Source organism: Centropristis striata, chromosome 1, assembly GCF_030273125.1.
Source record: "Centropristis striata isolate RG_2023a ecotype Rhode Island chromosome 1, C.striata_1.0, whole genome shotgun sequence".
Classification (NCBI taxonomy): domain Eukaryota; kingdom Metazoa; phylum Chordata; class Actinopteri; order Perciformes; family Serranidae; genus Centropristis; species Centropristis striata.
Genome location: NC_081517.1, coordinates 40,461,338 through 40,474,571, shown reverse-complemented (window position 1 = coordinate 40,474,571; position 13,234 = coordinate 40,461,338). Strand labels below are relative to the sequence as shown.

Sequence of the window (13,234 nt, the reverse complement as noted above, 5' to 3'; positions counted from 1 at the left end):
GTCGTCTGTTTCCGCCCATAGACTGAGCCTCTATCAACTCCCTACAGAGTGTGTGTGTGCGTGCATTTCTGTGACTTGTCTCATTTCTTTGTTTACACTAAAAACAGTGGATTTATAGGAGACAGATAATCATGATTTGCTGTTATGGGGGAGGTCATTTAAAGTTTGTAGGCACAAGCCTTGGAGAGGAGACAACACAACAGCTTGGAATTTAAAACAAGGAATGCAATCACAGCCGGGATACCAGATTCCATCAGAAAGCAAATTTGCCATCTCTGCTTCATTTTATTTGATGATGAAATCACCTCATTTGCCCTGTACATTTAAAGTCTTTATCTGCTGTGTTTAAACAAAAAAAATGTCAAACTTTGAAAAAAATGACTGTATGAAAACCTCACGCCTAAAATTAAAAGATTCTGATTTCATTTTCTTAACTATAAGAGGCAGCCCTTCAGAGCAGATTATACTGTAACCTTAACACAAGTGTAACACAAGCTCGACAAAGAGGAAATCTCATATTTCTGTATGCTCAGGTACTCTGCCCAATGCCAGGGTCACCTTCACCAGGAAAAATAAATCCCTGGTGGCTCCCTAACACTACCCATAAGACCTCTCTCCCTTTGAGAGGCGGTGAGTGGGTGTCAACCTAATGTTTATACTGTCTGCTCATGGTTATGTAAGCCATTTTGTCCTCTCTTTCTCTCCCTCTCCATCTCCCTCAGCTTGTTTAAAGTAATCTACCTTTACCTTTCCAACATGCCAAGTTGTGTGTTACATAAATATTCTTTGAACTGGTCTAGCTTAAGGTTTTTCAGCATGCCAAGGTGTGTATTACATAAATATTGCAGGCCAGACTGTAGAGACATACTGTACCGTGGAAGCTTTTTTTTTTTTTTTCAGAGTCAAGGATGCTTCTCTTTCATGAGGGGTAGGTTCAGGGAGGCTGTGGTACTTGTCTGAACTATCCCTGTGATAACAGCCTCTAGAATGAACGAGTCAGTGTGTCTGCTCAAACGCGTGCGCGCACACACACACACATACACACGAACGCACACACACACAAATTTATCTTTACAGTGGGCGGCTGGCTCTACAGCAGTGTAAATACAGTACGGTACAGTGCAGGAGTGTGTATGCGTTTGTGATAGACAGTGTTACATGCATGAGGAGGACATTGTTTTTCTGTAAAACAGAACTCTCTCTGTGGTTCAGCTGCTTGTTTACTGACTCTGTCATGCTAATGTACTTATGTGGGTCACAGGGTTCATTCCTAACACGTGGGTCCTCCACCATACAGCCATCTCACGGACCATTATTCACCCATAATGATTTTTATCTTGATAACCTCAGAATAACTACATCCCCCCCTTGACTTCCCTTGTATCTCTAATTTGTCATTCTCTTTGACTTCACGCTCTGTTTCTATGGTAACTAATTGTCATAGTTAAGCCAAGCTCGGGTGGCTTCTGACCTTTTCTTGTGACCCATATTGACCTGTTTACAGGGAAAGTAGACTATGAACAAAAAGAAAACTGCTGTAATTATCACAAGCATTATTTTCTGATTCTGATAAATCTTTGGCTGTCCTTCTTGGTCTTACTTCTCACTTTTTTTAGCATTCCTTCCACAGCTGAGAGAGGGTGGAGATATTTGAACCATTTTGAGAATGCTCCCAGTGTGACATCCAAATTACTTGTAGAGAAGCATGAGGCCAATTTAGAGCCCAAACATCTGTCCTGTGGTTTGGGACTCACACATTTTTTAGCGGGCACAGTGGGCTTCGTCTGGTTTCAAGCTCTCACATTTGTTTCCCTTTGTCATTTCATTAATATCTTTCCTAAGCAGGCAGCATGTTGGTGGGAAGCAGCAAAGAGGGCAGCGAGCGTAAGGAGGAGATACAAATTTCTTGCTTGTACTTTTTGGTGGGAAGAAACAAGCGTTGTGTACTCGCACTCATCTGTATCCTCATGGGAAATAAACAGCAACTAAATCAGTTGTTAGCTTTGTGTGTTATCTTTAAAGATGAAAGGACACTGAAAACAATGAAACCGCTGCCCTGGGGTTTCTGTAGGAAGAGAAAAAAGCAACAACTGGAGCGAAGAATGAGACCTTTGATCTGTGCAGTCAGTCCCATTGAGTTAGTCTGAGATTGTACCCAGAAATAGAGAAGACAGGGGTCGAGAAAAAAAAAAGAAAAAAGTCCCAATTCACAGAAGTAGCCTGCACACAACTGCAGAACTTTTATGAACATTATTTCAGAGATATTGTAATGGATTATTGAAGTTTATTTTTTTCTAAAAAAAAAAAAAAAAGGAAAAAGAAATATGCCTGTCTTTGAGGATTACGCAGAACATTTTTATGTGTGTCATACTGCACATTATAATTTCCTTAAAAATGAATACTGTACTTGAGTTGACATTATCAATGTAAATTTTCTTCTTCTGCTCTCTGGCTTTGCGTTTTCAGTGTGTGATGGAGGGTGACACGGGGTCCTGCTTGCAAGAATTAACAGTCTGAACTGCCGGCCTTAACAACAATGTTACCGCCTGCGGTAAATCATCATTTAAACCTTCATTGAAACAGACATAAATTTCAACCTCAGAATATTTTAAGCTACGAAAATGACAAGCCAAACAAAAAGGAAATTATTTGGCATGTCCTTGTGGTCAAAGACGCACACCACTTAACCACAACGTCCCAATTTTGATGCTGACTGAAGACCTTTGCTGCACGATGTTCCCTTTTTCTGTCAAGCTCATTAAAATGTGTTACTTTATCATTTTTGCACATACTGTATGCTGACAAACTGTAGGCTAACATCTCTGCTGAAACAGCCTGATTTGGGAAAGTCTGGTAGCTTGTGTTTAGTTTTGGGCTACTGGCAGCCGTTGGTGCACAGTCACTGCAGCCTGGCCTGTCTGCTCTGGTTTCATAAGCAGAGAGAGTGAATGACCTATATACTTCTCTGAGGGAGGGGAAGTCACCTTGTTGGTGGACCAGCAGGCAGGCAAGCTGGCACGCAGCGACAAGGTTTTAATGTGCGGCACTATTAAAGGGTGAACCACTGACTGCATATTAGAAGCAGATACTTTAGAGGGACCTCATGTTGTTCCTGGTCATAAACTTTTTTGTGGCTGTTTTTCCTGCCTTGGATTGCTGTCTTGTAAACACTGCTTTGTAATGGTGTGAAAATGCAATGTATGGGAGGAATATTCATCTAGATTAACATGCTAAAAAAAAAAACACCACTCATCTCGACATGGACTGGATTTGTGCATGCACACACACACACACACACACACACACACACACACACACACACACACACACACACACACACTCACATTAGCTGAAACCATAGGGCCCGATGCCAGAAAGATCTAGTCAGACAAACACCTCACCAGAGACTCCTCTAAGCGTCCTAACAAATTGAATGTGTGTGTAGATGGACAAGAGGGAATTAGATCAGTGGTCCTGATTGTATCTGAGTGTGCTGTTGCTGTACCCCTTTCCAGGTAGTCCCCTGGAGGAAATGTGTGTGCATGAGAGAGCGTGCGAGGTGGAGAGACAGAGAGAGGAGGAGAGAGAGAGAGAGTGCTTGGCAGCTGGTTTGATGAAGGATGTAAGGAGAATGTTAACCAGACAATCACCTTGCATGTTATTGATTGAGATGGGAGAGAGGCAATTAGAACAGAAAAGAAGGGGAAGCTGAGGCCACTTTTAATGTTTTGATACAAGGTGTTCTCACTTTGTACCCATCTACGTGTTGTGTTCCTTCTGTGTGCGTATGCACATTAAGAGAAATGTTTTATCGAAAATGATGCCATGTGTAGACCTATCCTTAAATTCACAGAGCTTTTAATCTACTCAGAATGTAAATGTATGTTAAATTTTTATTACGTCAGGCAAAATTATTCATTCCATTAATAAATAGCATGAATAAGTAGCATACTCTTGTATAAAATATAATATATTTCATTCAGCCACATCCACCGGGTCATTCCAGACTGTACTGACTGGCCTGTTTAAAATCAAAATTTACCTGCTACCCTCCCTCCATATTTTGCCTTACAGCTCCATTTAGCAGAGCTTGTTATTTCTTGAAATATATTTACTCTTAATGTCCCTGGAAATGCATTGATAGAAATGTCTAAGAAGCTTAATATATGGCTTAGCATTAAATCTACAGTGAATACTGACTGGAAGCTAATTCATACAGCCAATATTAAATTTGAGTTTAAACATTTTTAAATGAAACTTTATTTCATAGTAAAAAAAAAAAAAAATTCTCGTTGTTTTAATAACAAATATCTTAAGGTGTGTCTGAATGACATCATACACATTTTTGACATTTCTGCACTGCAACGCCATGTGATTTAGCGGCCAATACTATATGCCAATGACATGCGGTATCTTGCTTTTTTTTTAAATATATTTTATTTTCAGTTTTATACATGTAATGTGTACAAATATAAACATATAAACATATAATATACCAACAGTATAGAGACATAACAAAGCCCCCCAATCTATCTAAAAAAAAAAAAAAAAAAAAAGGTCAGTGTTCAAGGTCAATACAAACTGTAAGAGGTGTACCCATATGGTCTAAATATGGCTGCCAAATTTTCAGAAAGGTGTTATATCGTTTTCTGAGACAATAGGTGTTTTTTTTCCAATTTTTTCCAGAGGGATACAACTATTCATCGGTATCTTGCTTAAATTGTAATGAAACGATATAATATTGTAGTTATCTGTGAGGTTTCGGTCTAATATGCACAGACCACATCACTGTGAGTCACACTTGTTGATGTTATACTGACATTGTGCAGTTGCTCTCTCAGTCTGTGCTGACAATAAATAGATTTTATCAGTGACATTATGAATGTCTTACTAACCTAAATTTGCTCATAATGCAATGTTTGGTATAAAAACTGATAAAGATACTACAACCAATAACATCAAAGCAACAAGGTTTACCCAACTGCCTGTGTTACACTCTTATTAAACTGGTTCTAAAGAATATTGTTTAATTTATATTGATCATTTACTTCTATCATATTGTCTATGCCCTACTCTGTTTGCTCCGCAAGTCCTTTTCAGTTCTTCAAACACTGTAGTAACTGCTTTGAATATGCCTCTTTTGTTAATAGATTAAATGTAGACCGAAATCATCCATTACTGTTGACCTTTGACACATATTGCCATGATCGCATGGTCTCATTTGCAGGAATAGGTAAGCTGTAACTAACTGTAACTAATTCTCCCATTTAGCACTGCATGAATGAGAACACACTGTACATACTGAGCTTTAATGGTCATGTAATTGTAGAAATCACTCAGTAGTGAAAGCAGTAAATGATGCCAAAGTAAACAATGCCTTGGATCAGGCAGAACTGCAGCAGACTGAGCGACAACCGGCAGGCAACAGAACTGATGACAAAGTAAATAAAGACAGCACGACATGGTACTTACAGTAAAGCACGAGTCAGAATCGCACTTTTGAACTTTGACCCTGAACTAGTTACACAGTTTTTTACACTATTACAGCCAGATATTTGCTCCATCGTGGTTTGTATTATTTTTGTTCGCCACTCAACACATTTTTCAGTGCCTCACACTTTTTATGCCAGAGAAGCGGACAAGTGTTTTGGATCCTACTTAAATCTGACATCCTGCTCTGTGTCTCTTTGCTTATTGAATTTAAATAATCTCCTCTATAATTCTGTCATCTCTGTAAGCCTGGTGAAGCTATAAATCAGTTGAGTGCAAAGCCCTCCTCTCTTGGTTGGCAGACATCTTTATGGCGAGCCACATTGTGCTGCTACTGTACTGTGGGTCGTAAAAACACAAGAATGTTTCACAATGTGTATAAGGCAATAACACTGTAAGGAAGGGGACAGCGTGCCCTGGCTTTGTTGTTGACTTTGGTTGATTTATATCAAGTCTGAAAACTCTTGTGTGTGTGTTTGTGTCCTTTCAGCTCGCCACTGAGACAACCGTCATCAACGGCCAAAGTGTGCCTGGTTTGTGGAGACGAGGCATCAGGATGCCACTACGGTGTCGTGACCTGTGGAAGCTGCAAAGTCTTCTTCAAAAGAGCCGTGGAAGGTATGGCATTACAGTAATTCATGTTCAAACATCACCGGTTAGGTCGTTTCTAGCGTGACTGAAAGAGCTTAACACACTGCAAACTCAAGGGAAACTTCTGTATTTTTCAAGCTGGACCCTATTTTAAGTCTATGCGTGGACAAAAAATGTTTAAATTGGTCCAGTACCAAGCGTGAGCGCTGCAGCAGGCAGCAGCAAAACGGGCTGCAATGTAATCATTTGGGGCAATTGCGTACAAGTGTACAATTGTTATAATAAGGGTCTGACAACATTATTGAATATTACTTTTTGCTTAATCTGTTTGATTTGTTGTTGTGTTTAACCAAGTCTTGTTCTGAAATCTCGCAACAGGTGACTTGACTCAGCCACATTGTAGAAATCAGATAAGAATTCAGCTGTGATACTGAATATCTTTTAAATGACAGTTATGCTGGTAACACTTTACAATAACCATCATTTATAGATGGTAAAAAGACGATTTATAAATGATAAACAGATAGTTTATTAAAGTTTGATCATCATTAATAAACCATATATAGGCCATTTGAAATGGTAAATAGAATATGTATTAATGTCGTATTTATATATAGATGGTATATTAATGTAAGTTGATAGTTACTTTACCATTAACAAACAATTACATTATAATTATTAGTTTTGCACTCATTATAACATTTTTAACACCAATGTTAAGTCTGTAAATGATTTCAAAATGATTCATATACCTTTTGACAACATTTAAAGATTTAATATGTATAGCACTTTGTAAATGGTTTATAATACGGTTTATTAACCATCTATAAACATCACTTTGATGGTTATTGTAAAGTGTTACCGTTATGCTTTCTGTACGTCAGCACAACAAAGTCTTCCTGACACTCCTCTCTTCAACTCTCCCTCACTGTTTCCACTGCTGTCTTAACACATAATGTCACCTAAAGTTTCCCTTTAAGAAAACGCAAGCAAATGAAAAAAAAACAAAAAAACACTTGACACAAGACATGGATGCTGGAGTTAAACATTTGCCAATTTGACAACACAAAGGCAGTACTTAGAAATGCCTTGCAAATACAGAAAAAAGGAGAGAAAAAAAGGTGTGAAAAATGATGAACTCGCTTGTAAGACTGAAGCAAAGTGTATAGCCAATATCTCGGGTAATATTGTAACCATAAAATCTTAGTGTTAAAAGTAGAATTAACTTTGATTGCTCCCTTTTGCAGTGTGTTGAGCTCTCTTTGCCACGCTGCTTTTCTTATACTGAACATTTAAAAAGCGCTCACCCATGTCTGTGTTTATTGTCAATTTTGCTGTTTGAACTGTAATCTCAAAAACAATAGTTGAAAAGGAGGAAGCCTCTGTCCCTGCATTACACAGCAAGATTATTTTATATTGGTTTTCAATTGTTTCAGTGAATATCATATAATTCCAAACAACATAATCTGAAAAAAACTGTTATGTTCAAAACTATTTGTGGATACTCTGCACAATTTAGTAACAGTAGTTTGTGTCTTATGCCAAGTACGTTTAAATTTGGGGAACAAGTTTACAGATTTTCCAACTGGGAAATATTAATGAGAAAATCTGTGTAAATACAATAACTCTGCTTTCAGTAATTTTCACATTTTTTAGTTAATCACTTTTTTCCCTGATAGAATAGAGTCTGAAAAGCACACTCAGACAGAGCAGAAGTGGAGCAGCCTATTTGTTCCATTTAGGCAGCATACAGTGCTGATGTTGATCATTTTTGCAAGAATTACCAACCAATAGACGACGCTGGTTTTATTTGTACTACACTACAAACTACTGCTTAATCGCATCAGACCATATACATATTTATTTTCTCTAAAAAAGATCATTAAAATGACCAAAATGATTTGGTACATTACATTTTTAGACTGTGACCAAGTAGAGTGGCAGAATAAAACAACATTCAGTAGGTAATTCTCCTGCAGCAGCCCTTTATATTATATTTAGCTCAGGGAAAATCAGCAGCAGCCATAATGTGCTTTTCATTTTGTGCCTGTTGCCTGAGGCGTTGGCTTCACTCATTAAGATGAGTGTTTGAATGCAAGACACACTCTTACAGACCCAGTGCAGGCCCAAAAAAACAAGCAAACAAGCCTGCCAGTCAGCCATCGGGCCCTCGAGGTGTTTTCCTGACCGTTGAAGGAATTGCACTTATTCACAATTAAATCATGCCTTAATTTGATGATATTTACACACCATCATTATGGAGACCTGAAACCGGATTATGTGTCAAGAGTTATCGAATCAGACATGCCATTGTTCTTCCTTCAAGCGTGGCCAGCAGAGAGCCGGCGGGCGGTAAATGTTAAAGATCTGACTTGGTGTGAGAGTGTTAGTCAGGTGAGGCTCTGAAGAGTTCAGATCTCTATTGGCTATGTGATTATACTACTGAAACCCTATTTGTCTTGCATATGAAGTATAATTATACTGAAATTGACTCATTGATTGTGCGATGCCCTTTAAAATCAAATACAGGGCTCTTAACTTTGAGGATCTCTCCGTTTACGATTTGAGTTTCCTCTTGACTCTGCACTGACAAACAAATGCAACTGTGCAAACTATGATAGCGTAATAACGGCAACCACATACAGCAACGTGATGTCATCAAGGTTGCATGCAACGTGGACGCCCTTTTGACGTGCAAAGTGAGCCGTTACCTTACTTGACCCCGCCACAGCTGCTGCTGAGGTGGAAAGAGAGAGGTAAGGTGGAGGCAGGGAAGGGATGAAAATAGTGGGAGAAGGATTTTGCAAAGTGAAGAGAGATAGAGGACAGTGAAACAGATACAGCGAGGGAGGGGGGGAGGAAGGACAAAGAAAAAGTCAGACGCAGACAGAGAGATAAAGAGAGGAGGAGCCGTGAGAGGGAGTAAGAAACAGGGAGAGCGGATGGAAAATGATGTGTCAGCAGTGAGCGTCTGAGAGGTGTAAGTTAGGACGTGAGAAGACGTTTTACTCCTCCCCTCTCCCAGTATTTCCTCCTCCTTCTCCTCCTCCTCTTTTCTCTCAGAGTTAAAAACTTAGACTCGGCGTGTGAGATATAAAAGAAGACAGCAGAGAGTGGGCATCTGTAGAACGGGAATAATCCAGCCCATGCTTAATTTCTTTTGGCACCGCCTGCCTCGGGGGACAAAACTTTTCAGTCGGCTGTAGCTCATTAGACCGCTAACTGGCTCACAGCCCTTTACTACAGAGCTAGTTAGCATTCTGGAGTCATCAGCCAATCAGATGAAACCCTCTGACTGTGGAGGGTCTGGTTTCCCCTTTATTTAAGTCATTGTCAAGTAGCTTTATTTTACATCACCGAAAGCTTGGCGTAGTTATTCTCTGAAGTCTACATTTTAAGCTTACATTTAGACCATCTGTTTGGAATATCTACTGGTCACATGGGCCTTTTGCTGTCCAAATCTGTACACTTATAGCCCTCCTCAAAAGGACAAGTATTCAATCCACATAATTTTTTGTCAAATCTACCACAAGGCACAGCCAACTGTGCACTATAAAGTTTATAAACAGGGTCCCAGGAAACATATAGAAATACTAAATTATGCGCAGAGTACAAACTGTAAGCTTTTCAAAACGCCCTCCATTCATTCTTTAAGCTTCTACATGAATACCCACTTATTTCATAAAAGAAACATTCATCCACCTGCTCTCCTATTCACTGCAGCTCATCCAGTTTATCTTATACGGTATGACAGCTCTGCTCACATTTTATTTACTGCCATATTCTTGTATAGTAAACAAACATAGAAGAAGGGTAGTAACTTTTATGAAGCTTACATTCTGCACTTATTTTTGCTACTGTACTCAAGTGTCACATGCAAACATGCAGCCAATTTATATGCTCTATTGAAATGATTGAATTCTTTCGCATAAACATTTATCCTGCACTGCAGGAAAATGCCTCCTGACACAAAATAACAGTTCGTAAATATGTGTTATCATCACTAATGAAATGTGGAAATAGTTGAATGCATTCATATGTGCTGCTCTCCTGCCTACACTCCACTAAAGACTAGTTTGTTGATACAAGACAGCTGCACTCAATAAACGGCTCCATGTGGAGCGCATTTGAAGAGTTGAACGCTAGCTTATTATTCACATGTCATCAGTGGCTTGGCATGTCTGCTCTGTGCAATAATACTAGGCCCTGCTCTTAGCTCACTTAGTCGTTTCTGCTGTTCTCTTATTGAACTGAAAGGTTTACAGAGACATTAGTCAACCTTGTTATGGCCTCACTGTGTTCTGCGCTGTGACTGGGTCGTGGTTTCCATGGCGTTGGTGTCAATCTAAAAACCTATTCCTCGGTACCGCCTCTGTGAGAGAGGTCATCCGAGGACACGTCTCGCACTGTTTCTGCTCTGACTGGCAGCTCAGCCGTCCAATTGTGTCTTTTTCAGCTCAGGCCGGGGGAATAAAGACCTCCCTCCCGTGCCAGAGTGAATGCTTCAGGTTGTGTGTGAGAGGCTCATGTAACAACGGCTGGAGTAAAGCCATTTAGCAGCATTGCACTGATCCCAGCACCACAACACATGTCTCACATCAGACTGTGTACAACATACATACAAACATAATAACAGGCACAAACTAAATATGCACACATGCATGCACACGCACTGCTTCATGAGTGTTATAGGTATTCAGGTGAAATTGCATCAACAAAGCTTACTGTAAGTATGTGTGTGACCCACATTGCTAACAGGCATTTAGGTAGGAGAATGCAGCCTGAGGAAGGGTCACTCTAATAGAACAGAGATACATTTACTGGCAGAGTATGCATGTGTATTTTGCATGCTTACTGATCTGAAAAAAAGGACAAGGGCATACAATATATAAGAGCTGCAGAAATATTTTTTAAATCAACAAAGCTGCCATTTTTTCTAAATCACTGATTGTTTAGCCTGCAAAATATTCGAATAAAAGCTAGGGGGGGGAAGTGAAATGTTGACATCTCCAATTTGCTTGTTTTGTCTGGCCAACAGTCTAAAAAAACAAATGTTTTCAATTTATAATGATGTAAAACAGCAGAGCCTGATATACGAAAAGCGGAAACCAGCAGATGTTCATTTTTTGTTTTTTGTGCTTGATAAATTACTTAAATATCTAATTATATAACTTGCTATTGATTTTCTCTCTTCTTGAAATGTCTAATCAAATCATTTGACTAATTATTTCCACACTACAATATATTCACAGCATTCTGCCGAGCCTCAGTAACAGGTATGCTGCATGTTTGGTGCACGTATGATGATGTAACTCACTCGCACATGCACGCACTACTTCCTCTGTGCCCTCAGTTCCCCTGGCCTGGGCTGACCTGCAGGTATGATGGCTCCTCAGTGGATATAATCTGACCTCCATCTCTTCCTGCTCCCTGGTGATACCTTTGTTCTTTGACATCAATGCAAAAAAGATCCAGTGCAGCCAGTGGGTTACACCTTTTGTGTTCAACCAAATAAGCAGTGCCAATCTGATGGGCTTTATCAGTGTCTTCACTGATGATTGGCTTGTTAAAGATACAGAATAGTACAGAGTGTTGTAGCATTACTTTTAGTCTTAAAAGACCGCATACTGTGCTGTAAATGCACATGTCAAATTCACTTGCGCTATACATAAAACTGACATAAAGTAGTTGCAGAAAAAGCTGCATAGTTCAACAGTTAAATGGAATTACTCAGTGTTATTTTCCTTCAAATAAGAGGTGAATCTTAAAAATAGGTAGTAGTAATGACACACTGACATTATGTTTTCAAATAGCTCAAATGAGAAATGGGGTACAGAGGAGTGAGTATACTTCTGTTGTAACCCTATAGTCTGAAAACACTTAGCAGTGAGTGCTCTTGATTTATTTGATTTGGAAGGAAGTCAAATGTGTTCTTAACCTCTATTTGCAAGACCAAACAAATGTTTCTAATTTGTAGCAATTAATATCCAAATGTTTTGACAAACAGTTGGTATAGTGCGTGAATAAAAGTAATAATGCATTGTTGTTGAGAGAAGTGTAAGACAGATTTTGGATTCTAACAGCTTTTATCATAAATGCTGCCATAACTGGCTGCTTTTGTACACCTCCTAGTACCATATTGAGGCCTAAATAATGACTCAATGCACTATGTACAGCAGATGGTGAAAATCTTTGTGAGACAAATGCACAGCACAACATTTTTGCAGATATAACAGATTATTGTGGAAGTTGAGAGATTAGTAAACAAAATAACAGCTTCTATTTACATCCTATTTTAACTTCTGCACCCACTTTTTTATAATGATCCAGACAGGGTAACTTAATTGTGTAGATCCTCATCCAACACAGCTGTTTGTGTGTTGTCCAAAGAGCTGGAGGAGAAGTGCTATTGCAAGGCAGTGATTTGCATACTGCTGGCCGAGTGAGGGCTGTTTTTTTGGTTGTTTGGTATTTTTTTGGCTATGTAATTTAGGTTGCATAAATACAGATGAATGACGATCACGGAATTCACCAAATACTTTGTGAGGGGGATAATTAAATGGCATTAATCTATGAGAGTGACATAGCTGTGAGCCTTTAGTTATATGCCATCTTGCGTCTGCAGGACTGGCTTGCAACTAAGAAATGTGCAGCCACTACTAAATGGCATTTAGAGAGTCACAGTAGTATTGTTGATGTGGGTCAGCTACTGTATCTGAGAGGCTATTTACACAATTTTAGACCTGACCACTTGTGTCTAGTGGCTATTCAAAAAATGTCAGGTTAAAGGCTGTGTTTTAGCAAAGCCCTGAAGTCCGTCTGTCTTTTGTTTGTCAAGTAGACGCACAGAAGCTGGGCCGATGGCAGGACGGCTGCAGGGCAGATCACTCTTGTTAAAGTGGGGTCCCCATAGGACAGAGTATTTCCCTTTCAGAAGAATGTCCTCATAAGTGATGTACGCTGGAGTTGACAGACAGAGAATAACAGAGAATACTCAGCAGGTTGTTGCCAGATTGTGAGATCATTAGCTAAAAGTAGACGTGAGTGGACTCCATTAAGAAACTCTTAGGGTTGCCATGTAATGGAGTATGCTGACAGAGTGTGCATTGTACCAGCTGACAGGAGTTTTTAGAATGATGTCAAATTGAATACA

General features: G+C 39.3%; 1 protein-coding gene across 2 annotated transcripts in view; it reads left to right on the top strand.

Moving 5' to 3' along the window:
* The window catches only part of nr3c2 (nuclear receptor subfamily 3, group C, member 2), a 91,050-nt gene that overhangs the window by 44,584 nt on the left and 33,232 nt on the right, over nt 1-13,234 (top strand). Inside the window, exons 3-4 of one of the 2 annotated variants that reach the window (XM_059342315.1) lie at nt 5,981-6,108; nt 11,334-11,357. In XM_059342315.1, coding sequence (XP_059198298.1) covers nt 5,981-6,108; nt 11,334-11,357 — 152 coding nt within the window. The remainder of the gene's footprint in view (nt 1-5,980; nt 6,109-11,333; nt 11,358-13,234) is intronic. The other variant, XM_059342323.1, reaches the window with a different exon arrangement.